Consider the following 22815-nt stretch of genomic DNA (forward strand, 5'->3'; position numbering starts at 1 on the left):
AGTCAAGAACATTAGGCTAATATGGAGATATATGTATCTTATAGAGCTGGAAGGGACCTTGAAAGGTCATTGAGTCCAGTCCCCTGCCTTCACAGGAGGACCAAGTACTGTCCCTGACAGATTTTTGCCCCAGATCCCTAAGTGGCCCCCTCAAGGATTGAATTCAGAACTGTGCGTTTAGCAGGCCAATGCTCAAATCTGTATCTTACAGGTGCTTAGAAGTGGGGCTAAGTACACAGCAAACTGCCTGTATTAGACCATCTCATGGTCACAGCTGTCAGAGAAGGCATCCTGTATCAAGTCAGGGACTGACTGTGCAATGGAGACAGTGTAATGTGAGCCTGGGAGTGACTATGGGCCTAATCCTGTGCCCATCAAAGTCAGTGACATCCCTGCTTTATGTCACTGAGCACAGCTTCAGGTCCCATGCTAATGCCTGGGTTAAGCCTCTAGCCATCTCCCTTGTGTACTACATGGTCCAATCCCGCAGCCAGTGTAATTTAGTGTAGCTCTGTTGAAGTCAGTGGAGCTACACTGACTTACCCTAGCCGAGGGTCTGGCTCAATAGTTCTAGAAGCCTGAACAGCCGTAGCCAGCTGTTGTACAGTGTAAAAGCTCTGCTTCTTCTCTCCGGACAAACCTGACTTCTGAATCCTTTCTAAATATGACAGCAGCTATATTGTATTACACCTGACACACTGGTGCTGGTAAAAGTCCAGGAAAGATTGAGGCATTGCCTTCCAGTTATGGAAATGCTACAAAGTTAATTGAGGCACAGTGGATTTTGTTAAAAAAGTAAATTGAGAACTTCATTGTCTGTTTACTACAGCTTATGTTAAAGAAGCAGCTTGTTTGTAACAGCACATATAACTTAAATCTATTGCACTAAGCATCTGTTTAGAATGTACTGACGTCTCAGGTGACATTGATCAGGTAGAGACACTTGCAGCTTTGCTCTGGCTGTGACTTTACTTTACTAGAGTGTCTGAGAGAGAAAAAAATATATTTAAAAGACTGCCAGGACCAGTCCTTTTGAACTCAATTAATTTCTGCCAACTGTAGACAAAATATTTCATAAACCATTTAATATGAGGATCTGTCTCTTCTTTTTTAAAAATCGACTCCTTTTTAAATGTTAACCAGAACCACTCTGTCAGCATCTTCTGTGTGATCACACCATAAAAAGCTGAAACACAAACTGCTAGGTCAGCAGCTTGTAGACAACTAAGTGTATTTTAAAATGGAAATTTCTTCTAAAATTAGAGGCCAAACTTACATTTTCTCTTAAATAGCACATGAGATCTTTGTTTGAATACTTTTCTGAATGAAAACATCATAAAATAGATTTTATAAAAACAAGATAGATAATTAAAAAGCTAAAGGAACTGCTAAATAGAACTGGTCAGGAAACAGATTTTTCCATACTGTGAAAATTTTTAAGATTTCCTAAACATTCATCCTGAAAACCAAAGTTTTGAATTTTTTTTGCAAAATAAAATTTGAAAAATAATTTATTTTCAGTCAATCAAAATGTTTTGTTTGGATAAATCTGAAATGTGGTGGTTTTGATTCTGGCCCTTTTTAATTTTTTTTTAATTTTTATATAAATAAAGTAAATTTCAAAACAAAAAGTCATTTTGAATTACAAATTAAATCTTTTTGTTGTGAAAATGTCAAAACAGGACATTTTTTCCATTTTCAATTTTTTTTAAATTTCTAAATGAAATGTTGAAATTTATACAATATCATGCAAATAAATCAGTTTAGTTGAAACAGCATTTTGCAATGGGAAACTATTTCAACAAAAATTTTCCAACCAGCTCTACTGCCAAATATGAAAAGCAGTGGTTGTGGAATCAAACTCTGTTAATACACGGGGTTCTTTTAGGGGGTGGAAAATAGATATTGTAGAGTATAAAGGGGCAAAGGATGAAAGGAAAATTAGAAAAAAGCAAACACAATGACATTATGGATTGTGGTGGTAGCTACAGGAGAAAACAATGCTAACTCCTATAAATGCTTAAGTAAAGCATTGTGTGTAGTATCAGCTAATAATGAATGTACAATATGCCAGTTCAGAGATAACCCATACAGCTGTATTTTTCATTAATGCTAAGGGCCAGATCCTGGGGTACTATCTTTGCATGCTCAGCACACCTCAGAAGAAGGTGTTTGTGGGCAATAGTGGCTTTAAGCCACCTTTATTGTCCCGTAGGGCCTGATCTGTAACTCACTGAAGTCAATGCAAAGACTTCATTGGCTTCAACGGACTTAGGATCAGAACATTGTCCTTCTGACTGCTGAGCACTGAGCCTGTCCCTGGAAGTAATGTAGATTCAAGTCAATGGAGCTGTGCTACACTATACTTACGGAGGAATTGGTCTACTGACTGTGTCTGAGTTTAGAAGCAGCATTTCCTTCTGCTCTAGCTGAATCCACCATTCACTTCCATAGAGCTAGGCTGACATATACCAGCCCAATGTGTCCTCCTTTTATGAAATTCACTGCAGCAGGAAATAAGAGAGTTAAAAAATGTAGCTGTATTTTTTAAATTGCTATTATATAAGGGGTATCTAGAGTTTTATACCATGCCCATGAGCCTCATATCAGGGCTGGATAATATTACCAATAATAACATTTATGGGCATGCATGCTAAGATATAAGTGTAATCAAAGCTCTGGCTTCAAGTTATAAACTGATTGCTACAGAGGTCAAAAATGAACTTTCCTTCCACATACACCATTGCACAATTGCGTAGGATACATTCTCAGTTATTGCTGGGTTTTTCCACCTGCACAGGCAGGGGCACCTGCCAGAGATGAGCTATTTAACTTGATGCACCACTCTCTGTTTCTGTGTTCCATTGGAGTTAATATCTGACTTATCATGTAGTTTGCTATGAAATACCACATATGCTCTGCTGTTTTTGAATCACTTGTCTGGTTTGGGGCACAAAAATCAATACATATCTTATGCAGAAACATTGCTACAAAGAATTCTTAACAAGAAAAATACAAAGACAAAAACAACTGGGTCTCCTACTAAATGACCTGTTTATGTATAAAATTATATAATAGAAACCAGTGTCTAAATCATAAAGTCCTTTCCCAGACAAAACTCCCAATAACTCCAGTGGAAATACTCCTGGGCTAGGATTTGGCCTCTCGTTATTTTAAGCAAAAAAAAATCTTTTCAGCTATTATGAACCCTTGTGTTGAAATGGGATAGATATTCCTGGTGCTATTTGTGGGATTCAGTCGGGACACAAAATAGCCTTAGGTGATAAATACCCTAAAATGACAGCACTTCAGATAGATGACAACACATGAAAAGATGGTCAGGTTCAGAGGAACAGCATCAGCTGTGGACTAGATATGGGACTGGAATCCAGAAACCCCTGCATTCTAGGCTTGGCTCAGCAATTGACTCACTCACGGTATGTGTATACTGAGATGAAAATCCCGTGGCACCAACTCTCAGAGCCTGGGTCAGCTGACTCACACTTGCAGGGCTCAGGCTGCGGGGCTAAAAGTTGCAGTGTAAACATTCAGGCTTGGGCTGGAGTCTCGGCTCTGATACACTCCCCGTCACAGGGTCTCAGGGCCCTGGCTCCAACCCAAGTCTGAACGTCTTCATTGCAGTTTTATAGCCCCACAGTTTGAGCCCCGCGAGCTCGAGTCAGCTGACCTGGCCCAGCTGTGGCCATGCCACGGGTCTTTTGTTGCAGTGTAGATGTACCCTCAGTGAGCTTCTTCACGACACTCCATTTATGTATGTATCATTTTCCCCATTTGTAAAATAGGGAATCAATCACTTATCTATCTTGAAGGGAGTTATGAAGATTAATCAGATATTTGTAAGTCACTTTGGGTATGTAAATTACCTTTGTAAGTAAGTAAGTGGTGAGCCAAGACTTCCATTGTTCTGTTCGTTTTGTTACCTCATTCTCCCGCAATGTTTGTCCACCTGTCATGTGCTGCCTGGTAAAATGTCTGTGAGTTCTATGGGGTAGGGAATGTCTTCTTTGTTACCTTCTGTACAGCTCCTAGCTCAATGGAGCCCTGAGCCATGACTGGAGCTTGAGTCAAGTCAACACATTTTGAAATGAAAAGTTGTTTTGAAATATTAAAATGAAAGAATTTTTTTTTTGGTGGGGGTGTGTATGGTTTCCAACCAAAACAATTCGGCAGGTTCAGCACAAAGTTACAAAATGTTTTGGTCAACCTGAATCTGCATTTTCTGGCAAAAAAAAATTTGCCTAGCTCTAATTATAATTACTACTACTGAAGCAGTATTTTAAAAGTAATTGCTTAATGCACGGTAATTTTCAGCATAATTATAATCTCTGTTGAAGGTCTGTTTTTTATATTGTAGTACGAATGGGATGAAACTGAATTATATTTGTTCCAGTCATCGATTGCCTATGCCATGAGAAAGTATTTCTCAGAGGTCAAGAACCAGACTGTCTCATTCCAGTAAGTTATTTTGTTTGACTATGCATGCTGTGAGCATACAGTACTGCTTTTGGTTCAGCAGGGATATGTACTGGTGGAATTAATTGTGATTTCTGTGTAATGTAGCTGGAGGAGGTCTGGTGGTTTCATACTAAAGGACATGAGGGTCATAATAGGGGAGCCACTTGCTTTGCCGCATGCTGCTTAATCTTCAGAACTTTTGATAGAAAGAAAAACATCACCTGTGCAATAGTTAGATGATATTTTATTTTTGGATGAGGTAGGAGACTGTAGTTTACCACTTACCAACGGTGAGATTTGATCATGAGAACAGCTGCCCAAATGCTAATACGGGAATATGGCTATGATAGCCAAAGAACAGAACAATAGAGATACCTTCCCTAGAGGAGAAACATTCCATTAAAAATAAAAAATGAAATTATATAAAATTCTAGGCAATAATACTCGTATCATATACATGATGCTGAATAGCCAAGGAATTTTGGACCCACAAAACATGAGTTAATTGATCTGAATGAGTTGAAAAGTCACCCACAATAAATAAATGCTACCCTAATCTAATTGCATTTTAAAATAAACAGTCCTTTACTAACATAGGCTATGAACAGAAATAGATATTTGTAGAAACAAAGCATTATACTTGCTAAGTCTCTTTGAATGATTTTTAGATAGCCTCAGAAAATCATCCAAAGAGACCTATCTGCCTAATATTTTTGATCACATTTATAGCACATCAATCACCATTATGTCTAAGCTAAATTCTCAGCAGGGCCTAGGTGCAACCAAATGCTAGTTTTTATTCTCTAGTTCAAAGTGCAAGAAGCTGAGCTGAATTTTGCCCCAAACAGGTGAGGGCAACCCCTCTGTTCTGTGCTTGGCCAGGTGCTTTAAGGCAGGGGATCTCAACCTTTCTCTTTCTGAGGCCCCTCCTAACATGCTTTAAAAACTCAACGGCTCACCTGTGCCCCAACAGGCAGTTTTTCTGCATATAAAAGCCAGGGTCGACATTAGGGGATAGCAAACAGGGCAATTGCCCAGGGCCACAAACCACAGGGAGTCCCACGAAGCTAAGCTGCTCAGGCTTCACCTTCAGGCTCGGGTGGTGGGGCTGGACTTTGGCTTTTTGCCCTGAGCCCCAGTGAGTCTAATGCTGGCCCTGTTTGGTGGCCACCCAGGGGGCCTCGGACCCCTGGTCGAGAACTGCTGCTTTAAGGGATTATGCCAGTGGGTGCCTCAATCCTGGGGCAACACATCTGTATCTAGAATTACTTAATAACACAAAACTGAAAGCTCAAGTGTTGACAAAAATACTTCTTTCAAGCAATGGACCCTTAAGTTGTGCTGCTAGGTGTTGTTTGTAGGTATAGTGGATGCAAGATTTTCGTTCATGTGATTTTTATTTGGGGGTATCTCTTTAATCATGAAACAATTTTTTTTATATTTCCCATCAGGAGCACAGATATCCACATAGGGGCTGTAACACAAAGAATCTCCTTCTATTTTACTGTCAGTATGCCTGGTAATGTCTCTGACATCGTTCCCAAAACTGAGGTGGAAACAGCCATCAGGTGAAATTTTGCTCTTAGAGGAAATAACATGAAAGAGGGTTGGAGCCATATAAATACTCAAATGACTGAGGGAGGTGTTATAAGAAAGTGTGACCCAAAACTAAAATAAGGAAAAATTAGGATGAGAGAAATTGTCATATCAAAAAAGATTAATAGCCTGTCTAATCTGATGTTGTTTTCAAACCTGCCAATATAAGGCGACACAGAAAAGTCGTGAAACTCCTAGAATACATCGAGTTGTACTGTACTGTGCCATGGAGAACGTACATTTCTCCAACCCCAGCTGGTGACTAGCTTATGCCCTGAACTTGAAGATAGATGGCCCATGTAATTTTAACCTAACTAGTGTAAATTCAGGTGCTATTTTTTAGCAGGACCTTCAGAATGATATGTTAGAAAGAAAGCCAGGTATGGGAGACTGTACAGAAGAGATCAAGGATGGAGAAGTAGATTTGTGATACTACCACAGAGACAATAAATTAAGCTGTGTGAACAATAAGGTTGTGGATGATATATATAGAGAAAAGAAGAGTGGACAAAGGACAAATCCCCGAGGGACTGGCTGGGGAGAATTAAAAACCAGGTGCTGATGAGCGGTCAGAGAGATTGGAAAACTAGGAGAGAATATGGCCAAAGAAGTTATAGTTTCTTGCAAACTTTGTCAAAAGCAACAGAAAGATCAAGGAAGATCAAGATGCAGAAAAGTACTTTAGACATGGCCAGGAAAAGGCCCCTGGAGCTTTGGTGAGAGCATTTTTGGTGGAGTGAAGAAGGCAAAATGCAGACTGCAGGGGATCCAAGAGGGAAACAGAGAAAGGGAAGTCAAGGCTGTGGTTGTATGCTGGGCATCCAAGGAACTTAGAGGTAAAGGGAAGGAGAGAGAGAAGATGCAAGTAGACAGTGAGGTCAAAGGGTTTCTTGTCTTGTTTTGGTTTGGCTATTAGGATTTGGGATACTATTGTGTACAGTAACAAATCTGAATATGTCAGTTCTGGTTACTACAGAAATTCAGGCTTTCAGTTATTGTCTTTGTAGCAGAGCAAATCTGGCATGTCTTGCTGCTGTATGCCTGCGGTATCATGCCAGAAAGAAAAATAGTTTATCACTCCAGTACTGAAGTAGCATCTTCAAGCAAAGAGTTCAATGGAAGTTTAGAATACCTAGAGGATTATAAGTAATCCAAAAATATTTGATTTGTTTGTGTTTAATTTATTCATCTATTTGATTGTGCTCTTGATGGCAGAATGTCTCGGGGACGAATCAATGAGGCTTTCAAACTGGATGACAAAACTCTGGAGTTTGAGGGTATTCTTCCAACACTGGCACCACCTTATGAACCACCTGTCCCTGTCTGGCTAATACTGTTTGGGGTGGTCCTGGGCGTAGTTGTGATTGGAGCCATTGTCTTGATCATCACTGGGCAGAGAGACCGAAGAAAGTAAGTAATATTTTAAATAATATATGCCAGCAGTGGGAGGCCTGGCAACTCAACATTCTCAAAGCTGGTCCTGAAGATGGGTTTTCAGCAAGCCTAAATTGTTTATTTGGGTTCCAAGCCACCCTAAAGCACTGGAGGAGCTGACCTATAATGTGCTTTGCATGTCTTTTTTTCATAAGAATTATTTGAACCATAGTTTTGATCGGAAACCAATACAACAAAGATTGGTTCATTGTTTTACAACTTATTTGTATCAATGGTACTTCTACCATATGATGTACCTCCTCATGTTCCCATTAAAGTCAGTAAGCCCAGTGTAATTCGTTTTCGCAAAACGAGTCACATGAAATACAGTATTTTTTTTACAATAGTCTCTTGTTAGAATCCAAAAGTACCTGATCAAAGCAGAGGTTCAGCTTCCTATATATTAACAGATTATTTTTGCTTATAGGAGAAGGAAAGCAGGCACAAATGAATTAGTACAAACCAACCCCATCAACCCTGAACTTGAGGATGGAGAAGTCAATCCGGCTTTCATACAACATGAAGATCACCAAACATCGTTTTAGAAAATAATGCAAATTCTCTATTTAAGTTTTTGTTTTCATTTTAGCTTTAACAACAATGCATTGGAAAGACCAAAATAATTCAGATGTCATTAAACATGATGGATTCTGATATTTTCAAGCAGTTGCCCATGTACAGCCTAAGGCAAGTAAATGACTTGTTTGCCATCTCTGTGTTCAATCGGTGATGTACAAATACACAAGAGGTACATTGTGTGTAGCCCTTTCATGACATATATTTATCATATCACACTGCCACTCATGCTGCTATCCATCAACCAACTATTTGCAGTTTCTCTGTGTTTTCTCCATACTCTATTGCCAAAGGTTTTTAACTTAGCTGTTTCTAGACCATGAGCAGATATATAAGAAGAACTGAAATAGAAAGTGCTTCCTCCAGATGACGATGAAGCTGTCCAACAAGAAGAAGGAAAATCAGAACTTATCAGGAGAGTGAGCTGAAAAAAGACCTATTAGTCAGTGGACACACACTGAGCAGCTGAGGAACCTCAGCTTTGGAGGACACAGTTTGAAATTACATGAGTTTTTGCACCTTCAAAGTACCTGACTCCATACTAAACCCAAAACAGAAACTGAAAGAAGACAAACAGGAACTTGAACTTTGTTAAAATGTTGTGGCATATGTAATTTGCCGAGTTGGTTGGCCTGGTAAGTATGGGGTTGAGGCCAAACAGCGAATGTCCCCCCCAAAATAGCTTTTTGGGTTATGCTTCCAGCTGAAAAGGAAACCTATTGTATAACTGTGTTTTGGAATAAACTCCTCTAATATCAAATGACAGAACTTGAATTCTAATTTAAAATATTTCAGCATTTGGTTCCATTATTGGACACCTCACTAGTGGTAGCAGTTAGGTCATCACAGTCTTATAAGCAGCTTTTATTTGCATGTATGGAAGTTGCTGTCCATAGCCTGGTTTCTGACTTACCTTATTTATTTTATTTAATAGTTCATAGACATTAAGGTCAAAGGGTCCATCCTGATCATCTAGGCTTACCTCCTGCCCATTGCATGGCACAGAACCTCACCAACCCACTCCTGTAATAGACCCTTAGCCTCTGGTTGAGTTACTGAAGTCTTCAAATCATGGTTTAAAGACTTAGTTGTTGGATTTTTCAAATAATATTTCTGACCTTAGTATAGAACAGGATAAAATTGAGATCCCAGGAGCTCTCTGACTTATGGTTGTGAGGAAGGTGAACTGGGAACATCCTGGTGATTTAATTTTTGTATGAGGCAAGGGAAGCAGACTGTTCTTCAGGTTATTAATGTTTCCCATTGAACCATTCCAGATCTCCAGATTGTACAGAAAATAAAACATGCTTTCTCCACTGCCACCAGTGGTTTAATTCCCACCTAAAATGGGCTATTCATCTATTTCTGGGTTTTCAACCTTTTTTCATTTGTGGACCCCTAAAATGTTTTGAATGGAGGTGCAGACCTCTTTGGAAATCTTAGGTTGAAAACCACTGACCTATTTCATATACAAATAAATCTGTAATAATCATTAACTCACTGAAAAACCCATATAAAACTTAGAGCTGTCAAGCGATTAAAAAAATTAATCATTAATTGTGTGATTAAAAAAATAAATCATGATTAATCACATGATTAATCATGCTGTTAAACAATAATAGAAAACCATTTATTTAAATATATTTGGATGTTTTCTACATTTTCAAATATTTTTATTTCAATTATAACACAGAATAGAAAGTGTACAGTGCTCACTTTATATTTCTTTTTATTATAAATATTTGCATTGTAAAAAACAAAACAAATAGTATTTTTCAATTCATCTAATACAAGTACTGTAGTGCAATCTCTTTGCCATGAAAGTTGAACTTACAAATGTAGATTTATGTACAAAAAAATAACTGATTTAAAAAATAAAACAATGTAAAACTTTAGAGCCTAGAAAGTCCACTCAGTCCTACTTCTTGTACAGCCAATTGCTCAGACAAACAAGTTTGTTTACATTTGCAGGAGATAATGCTGCCTGCTTCTTGTCATCTGAAAATGAGAATAGGCGTTCGTATGGCACTATTATAGCCGGCGTCACAAGATATTTACATGCCAGATATGCTAAAAATTCATATGTTCCTTCATGCTTCAACCACCATTCCAGAGGACATGCATCCATGCTGATGACGGGTTCTGCTAGATAACAATCCAAAGCAGTGCGGACCGACGCATATTCATTTTCATTATCTGAGTCACAAGCCACCAGCAGAAGGTTGATTTTCCTTTTTGGTGATTCGGGTTCTGTAGTTTCCACATCAGAGTGTTGTGCTTTTAAGAGTCCTGAAAGCATGCTCCACACTTTGTCCCTCTCAATTTTTGGAAGGTGCTTCAGATTCTTAAACTTTGGGTCGAGTGCTGTAGCTATCTTTACAAATCTCGCATTGGCACCTTCTTTGCATTTTGTCAAATATGCAATGAAAGTGTTCTTAAAACAAACAACATGTGCTGGGTCATCATCCGAGACTGCTAGAACATGAAATATATGGCAGAATGCATGTAAAACAGCAGGAAACATACAATTCTCCCCCAAGGAGTTCAGTCATAAATTTAATTAATGCATTATTTTTTTAACCAGTGTCATCAGCATGTCCTCTGGAATAGTGGCTGAAACATGAAGAGGAATACGAATGTTTAGCATATCTGGCATGTAAATACCTTGCAATGTCAGCTACAAAAGTGCCATGCAAATGCCTGTTCTCACTTTCTGGTGACATTGTAAATAAAAAGCAGGCAGCATTATCTCCCATAAATGTAAACCAACTTATTTCTCTTAGCGATTGGCTGAACAAGAAGTAGAACTGAGTGGACTTATAGGCTTTAAATTTTTACATTGTTTTGTTTTTTAATGCAGTTATGTAACAAAAAAATCTACATTTGTAAATTGCACTTTCACAATAAAGAGATTTCACTTCAGTACTTCTATGATGTGAATTGAAAAATACTATTTATTTTGTTTATCATTTTTACAGTACAAATATTTGTAATAAAAATAAATATAAAGTGAGTATTCTGTGGTGTAACTGAAATCAATATATTTGAAAATGTAGAAAAACATCCAAAACTATTTAATAAATTTCAATTGCTATTCTATTGTTTAATAGTGCAATTAAAACTGTGATTAATCGCAATTAATTTGTTTGAGTTAATCTCATGAGTTAACGGCAATTAATTGCCAGCCCTAATACAAATACATTAATTTCTTTCCTAATAATCTTATTTTTCTATGTAAGAAATGGCTGTAGTTTCCATAGTGATGACGTGACCATAAATAGGACGGGAGTTGGGCCATGTGACTATGAATGAGAGGAGTGATGTTTCATGAGACACTCTTTCTATTATGATGATTATCAATGAGACTATTCATGTCCTGAAATTTAAGGATTTGCTCAAATTTGCAGGACTGAGACCTTACTGTTTAGATACAAACTTCAGCTTAACCATATTTCTTAACCAGACTGCCTTAGCGCCCCCACTGCAACGCTGATCGGAGCCGCCCGAGGTAAGCCTGCGCCCCAACCCCGAGCCCAGTGAAAGTGAGTGAGGGTGGAGGAGGGCGTGCAATGGAAGGAGGGGGGGCTGGAGTGCGTGGGGGTGGGGCCTCAGGGAAGGGGCGGGGTAGGGGCAGGGCAAGAGTGTTTGGTTTTGTGCAATTAGAAAGTTGGCAACCCTATGTCCTACCAGGATGATATTAAATGGATGGTGGTGTGATGTATCTTTTTGCAGCTCTGTAAGAAAATCAAGCCAAATTTAGGAGAGAGCAGAGATGTGCTTAAAATGGCTGTTTCCTGCCTCAGTTCCATATAAGTTAATGGGAATTTTCCATTGATGTGGGACCAGGATTTGGCATGTAATCTAGTACAGGGGTTCACAACCTTTTTCTTTCTGGGCACCCTCCCCCCCCCCCAACATGCTATAAAAACGTCATGGCCCACCTGTGCCACAAAACTGGTTTTCTGCATATGAAAGCCAGGGCTGGCGTTAGGGGGTAGCAAGCCGGGTAATTGCCTGGGGCCCCATACCACAGAGGGCACCGCAAAGCTAAGTTGCTCAGGCTTCAGCTTCACTCCGGGGAGGCCGGGTGCGGGTCCCTGGCTAAGTTCCCTCTAAGTTGCGTGGCCGCGTAGCTGCCTATTAAGCCCTGTGCCCTCCCCTGGCGCTGGCCCCAGTGTGGAGCTGCCGCGGCTGGGAGAGAGGCGCTCCCCCTCCCCCCGCTGGCCCCAGCGCGGAGTTGCCTGCCCCTGACTTGCCGCGGCCGGGGAAGAGGAGCCCCTCCCTCGGCCCAGCCCCACTGGAGCTGCCGCAGCCAGGGAGATGCGCCTCTTCTCCAGCCCCGAGCTGCTAAGGTGACAGAGGGCTGAGGGGAGTCCTCTCTCCCCACTGTAGCCCCTGGGCAGCCTGCACCCCAGACCCCTCATCCCTGGCCCAACCCCAGAGCCCGCACCCCAACACTCTGCCCCAGCCCTGAGCCCCCTCCTGCACCCCAAACCCTGAGCTCCCTCACGCACCCTGAACCCCTCATCCCCACCCCAGAACCTTCACCCCTAGCCAGAGCCCTCACCCCCTGCACCCAACCCTCTGCCCAGCCCTGAGCCCCCTCCCGCACCCTGAACTCCTCATTCCCAGACCCACCCCAGAGCCTCACCCCCCCACCCCAGACCCTCTTCCCCAGCCTTGAGCCCCCCCTCACTCCGAACCCCTCGGCCCCACCCACACCACATGAATTTTGTTATGTGCACAATATGAAGGTGATGTGTCACATATCACTTTCATATTGGTGTACATAAAAAAATTCATTCCGCACATGGATGTAAAAAATTAGAGGGAACACTGGTCCCCGGGCTTCAGCCCTGCGCGACAGGGCTTCGGCTTTCTGCCCTAGGCCCCAGTGAGTCTAATGCCGGTCCTGCTTGGTGGCCCCCCGGAAACCTGCTTGTGGCCCCCCAGGGTTCCCCAGACACCTGGATGAGAACTGCTGATCTAGTAGACTTTGACTTGTTCTAATAATGAAATCATAGAACACCGAGTATTTTTTCTATTTTATGAATGTTTCAGTGAAACAGCGTACACGACTCAGTTAAAATGCTGCCTCAAGTTAGATGTCATTAATGCAGCTGACAGTGTCTTGCTACTAGAACAAAACTGTGCATGCATACGCTCGCATACACACACTAGTCATTAATTTCATATAATTTGTGCATCTTTCACAATATTTAATAGTGGACTCTCATCTACTTTTGCTAGGGTCTGAATTCTCCTTTTGACAACTGTGTGTGTTTTGCACCTTCCCACCCTCCTGTGTAAATTGTTTTATTTTTCACTTGGACCAACAAACAAATTTTATGCAAACAGGAAAACAACTAAGCTTGCAATGTTCCCTTCATGCTGTAATGTCACAAAATGCCATGTAATAATCCAATCGACAATGCTAAATAAGAGATGTGGGCTAAAAATAACACAGTCTCAGCATCTGTTCATAACTTGCAGCTAAGACAAATGTATTCACTTTAGATTTAAAGTCCCAAATGTCTCATCTAGACGTAGGAAGTCTCATTACATATGGGTTCAGGAACAGTCACTCACCACAAAATTCTGGTAACTTTGTGCATTGAGATGTGTGATGTTTGCATTTAGCTGTGAATTTACAACATAGTGATAGAAAGTCACAGGATTCTGATACAGACATTAGCCAAATCAACTTTGCAACGCTCCACTTTGGTTTGTCAGACTCAAACAAACAATGCTGCCTCACACAGGTTTGGAGCTTCAGCCAAAGCACTAATTAAAGCCTCGTCTGAACACGATCAAGTTCAGAGAGAAGCAGCTACTATGTTTATATCCATAAAACTTTATGCTAACGAGAGAAGGACCAACATCAAACATAGGCCAAGGACATATGGAAAACGTTCACGAATGGCTCTTACATGTACTAGGCTTCAAAACTAATCAAGCAATTTTATAAAGCAATCTAAAATGTAACTGAAAACAAGGGAAAGGCCTATAATGAAAGATCAGTTAAAATCAACTATTTTCATCCGTTTTAAGCAACGTTTCCCTTACACTTCCCATTCTGTATTGGACACTATGGAGAAAAGGGGGGGAAACCTGTTAGAAATGCTATGCAGACATTACTGGCCAGTTCCTAATACGTCAGACAGGAATTTTTGTAAATGAACATCATTTCCTCTAATGTGCCTGTTTACCACTGTACTCCAGGTGCCAAAGCATCCTCTGCATTAGTATTTCAGCCTGACTTTTAAAAATAAACAGTTCTGCTATGCATGTTCTTTCTACTCCTTTAAAAATAACAGAAACATGGCAAGACAAACACTGGAGCAGTAAAGTTCAATGTACTCTTCCCCCTGTAGAGCCAAAACAATTACTGTTACCATTACTATGAATCAAACACTATTCACAATTTTTCAACATGTACTTAGAAGAAAATAAGCCAAAATTTGCAAACCTGGGTGCCTAAGGTTAGGCTCCTAAATCTATATTTAAGCACTTGCATAGAAGTAGCTAAATGTTCAGAGGTGCTAAGCAGTGCCAGCTGCCATTGAAGTCAGTGGGAGCTACAGTTGATGAGCACCTTTGAAAATTAGGGCCCTTCTAGTTAAGTGTCCAAATATGGATTTAGGAGTCAAATTTCAAGCACTCAAGTGTGAATTTTTGGTCATGCCATTATATTAATAACATTTCAGATTTTGATGTCTTCTTCAGGTATCTGGTCTTGCAGCTCCCATACTGATGTTTCAATAGACCAGTCTGTTTAGGGCTCATGGAATTCTAGACAAGGATAGTTTTGCATTATCAGGGATTAAATAGGGAATAAGAACATATCACTGCCAACAGTAGCCCCATAATTGTATTTCAAATGTCACAGAGATCTAGTTTAGAATGAACAATGAATTAAACCCATGTCATTAGGGCCCAATCCAATATGCACTAGTCAATGGAAAGACTCCCATTGACCTCAGGGAAACTGGATCAGGCCCTAGTGACCAAACTGATATGCTGTTTACTGGCAATAGCATCCACGTCACTGAAGTTAACACTAATGCCACTGGAGTTGCAGCCACTTGCACCAGGTATGAATTTGACTCATAATACCAGCCTCAGGTTTATATAACAGAAAATACCCTGGGATCTGATATGATAATGAGAAAATCTATTAAGCTTATATTGCCGTTTACATTTTCCAAATAAAGATTAATAAAATCCTGTTGTGATCTGAAAAAAAACCCACCACAACAAACCTTGAAAGAGTTTACATTATTACTGGATATTTCTCTGCTTGTGAAGTACTATGGGGGGGTCATACTAACAGCATCAGTAATATACTTCTACACTCTTCTTTCAGACAATACCAAGTCACCACAACATCACAAGAGTTTTCTTCTTTGTGTTGTCAAAGCACTGCAAATTAAAAGACAATGAAAAACCAGTGTAATACTGCTGGAGTCAGCCAAATCTGGAGTCAGCCAGATTTCAGAATTCACACAAGAGTATTAGCTCCCACAAAGTAGACTGGTGATATGTCAACCAATAGTCAAAGCCACATGATGAGGACTTGTCTTCAAGACTTGTCATCTTCTCTGAGTGGCTCAATATTTGATAGGAGTTGATGAAATGTGGGGCGCTTTTCTGGCAGCTATATGAAAACAAAAAACAACTTATGTGGTTACTTAACATTGAAAATATAACATAGTTATTGTAACACATTCATTTTTCTTAGCTCAAACATGCAGAATTATGGCGAGGTAATGGCATTTATGTGGCAAAGCAATTTATGATTCCAAGCACTGTATGCTTTAAATCTTTCTTCTATTGCTATTGCTTTCTTTTTTCTTTCTCTTTAAAATTTTTGTTCAAGTAGAACTTATTTTTGTCATGTTTGGAGTGAGTCATATAAAAACTAACAATCACCATTTTATAGTAGCACCAACAATGTGCCAGGCAGTTTCTAGACACTCAAGAAGGGACATATCACAGTTTAAAGACAGGTAAACAGAGACGGGAAGAAGAACAATAAATTGGGAATTTTTTTGTACTAGAGTCACTGTTGGCAGCATGGCAGCATTGATCTTTAAGAGAAACTTAAATATGGATACAGAATGATCAATGTTTGACCTACAAACCTTGACAGTGCTCTTACGTTTAGAATTTCAGGCATAGAGACATTATGATGAATCACTCAAACTCTAAATCTGTCATCTACTTTGAGGCATATTTTAAAGTTATCTTCATAAATGAATGGTACACCTTCCTCAAAAGGAAAATCAGCTAGTTCTACTTCATGCTTAATTTTCCACACTTGTCCTCTTATTAATTATGGGCCCTTCCTCTGGATTACTGTAGTAGAGGGCTTTATGGAAGCTAGTTTTTCTCTACAATTGATGTTCTTTAACAGAAATAGTTTCCTGTATTGCTTTTTTTTCAGCTGACCATCAGGAAGCCCATCAATTGCTGTAGATAACATCTCCAATGCATATGGACCAATGTACATACCTCATGCCAGCAGCTGTACATTAACTGGTAGATGGTCTCTGAGGCCAGTTGTGGTCGGTAAAGCCGATATCCCTCAGAAACCTTCTCAATCACTTGTACATTATCATACAGTTCATAGGGTTGCTTTCCCAAAGTGAACACCTCCCACATTAAGATCCCTGCAGAAATTTCCAGGGTTGAAAGACAAGAAATTTAATGAAAAACCATTCCAGATCAAGACACTTAAGCAATACTCATCTAACAAAATGGTAATAACAGATGAGACTTCTAGCAAAAAGTGTTTTTCTAGCAAATGTATGGGGCTGATTTGTAACCAGGGTATGATGAACGGTATTAGTGTTAGTGATGCTGTACTCAATTGCAAACAACATACTGTTGCAGTGGAAGGTGAAGTTGAATGTTTGATGGGGTTGTTCAGTGATAATGCCCAAGACATGGCAATTTAAGAATTGTCCTATGTCAACTTTACAAAATAATATAGAATAAGTACTAAGGGCATTTTGTAGATGATTTTCTCATGTGATTTTACAGATGTTTTTATGGGACTGGGACATTTAGTCCTTTAGTGTTAGAAGACTTAAATAAGATCCCCAAAGGACTTACAGTGATTATATACAAGGCTGCGAGTCTGTCACAGAGATCACGGACGTCATGGATTCCGTGACTTTCTGTGACTTCTGCAGCTGCAGCTGCCGGGCTGGCAGGCCCCGGGGCTGCCAGAGCAGCGGTGGTCATGGAGGAGCAGCGGTTCCAGGCCTTGGAGCAGCGGGGGGCAGTCAGCCCCTGCCACCAGAGCAGGGGCCAGCCATTGCCTCCCCTCACCCTCCCAGAGCATCAGTGTCCCGGAGGCCCCCAGGGCAGTGGCGCAATCAAGAAATGATGGGCCTGATTCTCCACTTGCTTACAGTGGGGCAATGGATCACTGTAAAACTGCTATGAAAGAGAAGAGAATCAGGCCCTGTATTTCTAGGGCGAAATACTGTCCCCACTGAAGTCAACATCAAAATTGTCACAAGACTTCAATGGAGCCAGGATTTTGCCCACAATGTAAAAGCAAACAGGAAAAACTATAATTTATAAAAAGAAATTACGATGCCCTCTGTATACCGGATAACATAGTAGTGTAGGGCACAAGCAAAACATTTTCAGTATTACAGTCTTTCTTTTAATGGGACAGGGTGACTAGCTGGAGACAAAGCTGAGCGGAAGAAGAATTTGGAAAACCTTTCTTCTACCTTGTTCACCACAGCTCAGTGCCAGGTTGCCATGAGAAGATCAGCTGTTTGAGCTCTCCTGGCTGGAAACAGGTTTGCATCATGGTCTAAGTTCTGGCAAGAAGCTAGCATGGCACATGTATCCCATGATTACACAGTATCAAGTGCTCTCCCACGCTAGAGGTTAGGCTTGAGATTTATGAATCTGCTACAACCTTTGAACTAACTGAACAGGTCTTTTAGCTCAGGCACTAGAGGCTGGTGCTTCTAGAGCCAGAGGGCTCCAGTTCGGTCTCTGCTCCAGTGACCCACCCCGGGCATTGCGCTACACACATATTGCACAACATATGGGTAGTGGGCCAAATTCTAGTCTGTGCACCCACAAAGAAGCCATTAAAATTACAGCAGTTTGGTCTATTGTTATTGCATGGCATTATTAAGCAGAATATACACGCTATATAGTAAATACCTATCTTAGACTTTTGCACAGCAGTTGTTAAAGTCTGTCATTTTTTTGGCTTTTCAAATATGCAGTCAAGTTTGCATTTTTGAGCTTATTAAGCATCTCCAATATGAAAGGTCAAATCCCATACTTACCAAAGGCCCATACATCCGACTTACTGCTAAACTTGGTATAATGAAAAACTTCTGGTGCCGACCACTTCACTGGAAACTTAGTTCCTAATGAACTTACATACAGGTCATCCAGAACATACCTGCAAGGGAAGAGCCAGTCTTCAGGCTATGACAAATAGCCAGTGAAACATTGCTTACTGCTTCTGCCTGGAATGCCCCGCAAGAACTCTCCAACAAGCCTGTGAACAAAGCCTGGCCAGAAACCCAGGTCTCCAGAGGTGACCCGATAGAAACTCTAGCCTCAAGCTACTGAGGTATGCTGCTGCAATCAAGTTATCAAGGGACTCCTTATCATTTCATTGCTAGAGGGAGCAGAAACCCGAAATCATGTGAATCTCTGACAAAGGGGGCATTATAAAAACGCTCTTGCACACAGAGAACATTGTTGAGATTTCTTTGACAAGCATGAAACAGTGATGTGCATCCATTTGCCCTCTAACCTTTAGAGATGCCAGGAGTCTGCACCTTCGATTTCTCTTCCCATTGAAAGCCTCAGAATGGGTTACAATCATTAACTCAATTGGACTAAAGAGAACTAGATAGTCCCTGTGGTTTAACTTTACTAATAACCAGTTCATTCACTGTTGGTTTCATGGCAGCACTGGCTGACTAACACCAATAACCCATTCAGGATTGACATTATTGCACTACAGTGGTTGAAGAGTCAGTCTGTAGCTTACCTAGCCATCCCAAAGTCAGACACCTTCACAGTAAGATCACTATCAACCAAGCAGTTCCTAGCAGCCTTTAGTGGGAAAACAAGAAAACAGACTGAGTGACCAAAATCCAAGTGAAATAAGAGTTTGGTTATTTTCAAATAGTATTGCTGTCCTTCAGAATTCCTTTGTAAGGGTCCTTGGGCTAGAACCTGGGTCTGTAGAGCCTGGGACAGCTACAGTCAGGGGGAACGGTAGAGAGTAGGTGCTCCAGGAAGTACCACCCAAGTACCTGCTGCCCTCTGATTTGCCAAGTGCCCCTACTTAGCCTCAGGGGTTGCCCCAGGAAGTTGTCTGGACAACCACACAGCCTTTGCCTTGTCTCCTGATCTCTTATCCCAGCCTGACTCTGACCCTGATTCCTGCCTCCTGATTCCAGCCTGGTGCTATCTCTGACTTCCGCTCTCTGACCCCGGTCTGACTCTGACCCCAACTCTTGCTTACTGAACCTGGCTCTTGTGATTCATGCAACTCCTGCTCAGTGACCACTGTTCCTCACATGCAGACCACGGCCTAAATGTGACTACTAGGTCACACTGCCTACGCCCTGATCACTTATATTCATGAAGTTCTTTGATTAAAAAAAATGATGCACTATTTTTAGTTTGTTACAATAATAATACCTAGCTCTTCAATAGCACTTGTCATCCATAGGTCTCAAAGTGCTTTACAAAGGAAATCAGTATCATTATCCCCATTCTACAGATGGGGAAACTGAGGCACAGGGAGGGTCGGTCACCCAGCAAACCAATGGCAGAGCCAAGAATTGAACGCAAGTCTCCTGGGTCCCAGACCAGTGTTCTAGCCACTAGGTAACACCACATCAAAAGTTGCTAGTACATCAAAAACAAGAACAACATATGTATGATAGGAGAATGCTGACTTGGTTATTTACTATGCATTATAAGGAGAATGGATTATTGAGAGATAATTTAAGCAGTATGGGCAATGAATAGGCCAGTAAGAGCCCCGATCTGCACAGACTGATTTATGTGAGCATTTACCTAAGGCTATCATCTCTGCCCCGAGGGTTGTTAATCCCAGGGATATGGTTCACCTCCTAAAGCCAAGTTCGGTTTTTATTCTTGACTCTCTATGGTTTGTAACAGTCAGTAGCAAATTTTCAGAAATTGCCTTTATATTTATAAATTGAATTTTGTACAGATAAACTGCTCGGCATCCTGGATTTCTGATTTGAATGTGCAAATTGGTTAGTTACATGTCCAGTTACTCGATTCGTGTACACAAATAAATAACTGCAAACACTAAAACGAATATTTAAAATGATGGTTGAAGCTGGAGATGTTGGGCTGAGGCCTCTTAGAAAATGTAGCTCTTTCCATAGTGTAGAGTCTCACGCATTTTCCAATGGCTACAGTTAGAACACACAATGTCAAGACTGAGTCTGGAACACGAGTCTCCAGGAGCTAGGGATAGTTCTCTTTCAGTGATCTCACACAATAACCAATCTGCTCCAACCCAAACCTGTCTGCCAGTGTTCTTGAACACATGCTCCTGCACAAACTGTGGGCCTAGATACTAAGGTCCTGATTCTGCTCTCAGTTACACTAGTGTAAAGTAGAGCTAGATCACTATAAAACCAGGGTATGTAATAGAAGGAACAAGACCCAAGTGGGTAAAATACTGGCTGATTACAACAAAATCTGAAAGGTTCAAGTTCTTGACATGGCAGCTCTTCTTATAATAGTAACAAAACACCACTAAACAGAACCTTCTACTCCAGTGGCCTACATGTCCACACTGTTACCCTTGTTTTATGCCAGTGTGAGTTACACTGGTATAAAATAGGAGTAACAGAACGTAGAATCAGGTCCTAACTCTCCTCCTCCTACCTATCCTACGTGGTTAGAGCTTACCAAGTCTCGATGAATGAACTGCTGGCTCTCTAAGAAAGTCATCGCTTCACAAATGTCATAACATATTTCCAGCAGCTGAAAGGGTTGCAGTTCCTTTCCGTGACTCCTCAAGTAGTTAAGCAAGCAGCCATTAGCCATATATTCTGCCACTATATAGATGGGATATGTCTTTGTGCAAACTCCATAGAGCTTAACAAGTTTGGGATGAGTAAGTTTCCTGAAACAAAATATTAAGACATAAATATGTTACTCTATTTTGTGAGCTTTTATTCCTTATCATTACCTTGACATTTGTAAAGGAACTTTTGGAGCCATACAAATAAATAATAAATTAATAAGAGTTCTAGCCTAGTTAGTAAATCCTGTCACAAGTTTGGGTTTGATCAATGAAATCTCAGACTTAAAAATTTCCCTTTCAAGCAGAGGTTAATTTCTTTCTCCATGCTAGCGTGAAACAATTGCACAAATAATCACTAATGGTGAAACTGACTTTTTTATGATCCAGTAGTGCAGACTTCTGAGACCCACTGGCACACGTGAAGAAAGCTGAGTTAGTGTATTGGCACCTGAGATTTAAGGATTTCATGTCACAGAATGGACCGGGCCCTTTAAGAGGGAACTAGTCCAACCCACCTGTGTCTTATTAACAGCTTCTAAAATGGGCCAGATAAAGGACAGCTGATCTCTATAAAGAGCTGGAGGAAGGCAGGAAACAAGAAGGGAAAGCTGTGGCAGAGAGTGAGAAAGGTTCCTGCAGGGAAGATCATGCAATCAGGGGAGTTGCTCCAGCTTGGAAGGGCTGGGAGTGGCCTGCTGAAGCAGGGAAGATCCTGAGACACTAGGGGTGTTTTGAGACAGTACCTCAGGGAGGATTGGTTTGTCCCCAGCTTAAGTCTGGGGAAGCCTCATTTTGAACTTTTTGCTAGTAAAACCAGACTCCACGGAGAGGTACCATTGAACAAAGAGAAGCCTTTTTTGATTTCTTGAGGAGTCCAAGAGGGGAAACTGAGGCCGGGCATGATCGAGCCACCCCAGGCCACGAGAAGGCATTCAAGAGGTGGCTATGTTCCTACTAAGAGAATGTAGCAAAGCAGAATCCGCTATTATAACCATTTCAGATAGCCAACTGACCAGAGCACAGCGCATTTCCTTATGTTGTGACATACCTAAAATGGCCCTGAAGATCTGTTTGTTAAGATCTAACCAAGATCACTTCCCCATCAGTGACAGGCACTAAACGTAGAATAGAGTGAATATTATCCATCCTTTCATTTAAAAGGGAGCAGAAAGGCTGCTCCATTTTAAGGGTCCTCATGGTTCAGAAAATAACTAGATTACTGCTGAGAAAAAATAGGTAACAAGGCGGCTGCCCTTCCTTCATTACAAGAGAAATGAATGTTGTTATTAATAATCTTCCCTCTTCCCCACCATCTCAGGCCTGTCCCTTCTTTAAATCCTATTGCCTGTCAGTCAGTTGAGTGGGTCCCAGTAGAGATGCAAACTGGTATCTCACTGTGGAGACTGGGGCGGTTACCTCCCCATTGCCAAGGTGAAATATACTGCAGATGCATTCATCGGTCTAATACGTCCCATCTACTCATGTGTATGTCATTCCTACCTGCTTCTGATGACAGAAATAGATAATTCCATCCATGCTTGTTGAAGGAGGCGTTTCAATAATAAAGTACATGTTTAAATCACACATGCAGAAGCTCAGCAGTCAGTGAAGCTGAAGAGCAGTATAATACTGGTTACTGGTAACCCCAGCAATCTCTC

At 40.9% G+C, this 22815-nt stretch overlaps 2 protein-coding genes across 2 annotated transcripts in view; one reads left to right on the forward strand and one right to left on the reverse strand.

Annotated features, from left to right (window-relative positions):
- Positions 1–7486, forward strand: part of ACE2 (angiotensin converting enzyme 2) — a 37215-nt gene extending 29729 nt beyond the window's left edge. Inside the window, exons 15-17 of the mRNA XM_065419661.1 lie at positions 4376–4476; positions 5928–6044; positions 7288–7486. Coding sequence (XP_065275733.1) covers positions 4376–4476; positions 5928–6044; positions 7288–7486 — 417 coding nt within the window. The remainder of the gene's footprint in view (positions 1–4375; positions 4477–5927; positions 6045–7287) is intronic.
- An 8178-nt stretch (positions 7487–15664) lies between these two features.
- The window catches only part of BMX (BMX non-receptor tyrosine kinase), a 34747-nt gene continuing 27596 nt past the window's right edge, over positions 15665–22815 (reverse strand). The window contains exons 15-19 of the mRNA XM_065404079.1: positions 21040–21256; positions 19127–19191; positions 18408–18526; positions 16597–16754; positions 15665–15739 (exon numbers count right to left, since the gene is read on the reverse strand). Of these exons, the coding sequence (XP_065260151.1) occupies positions 15665–15739; positions 16597–16754; positions 18408–18526; positions 19127–19191; positions 21040–21256 (634 nt within the window). The remainder of the gene's footprint in view (positions 15740–16596; positions 16755–18407; positions 18527–19126; positions 19192–21039; positions 21257–22815) is intronic.

Source organism: Emys orbicularis, chromosome 1 (genome assembly GCF_028017835.1).
Source record: "Emys orbicularis isolate rEmyOrb1 chromosome 1, rEmyOrb1.hap1, whole genome shotgun sequence".
Lineage (NCBI taxonomy): Eukaryota > Metazoa > Chordata > Testudines > Emydidae > Emys > Emys orbicularis.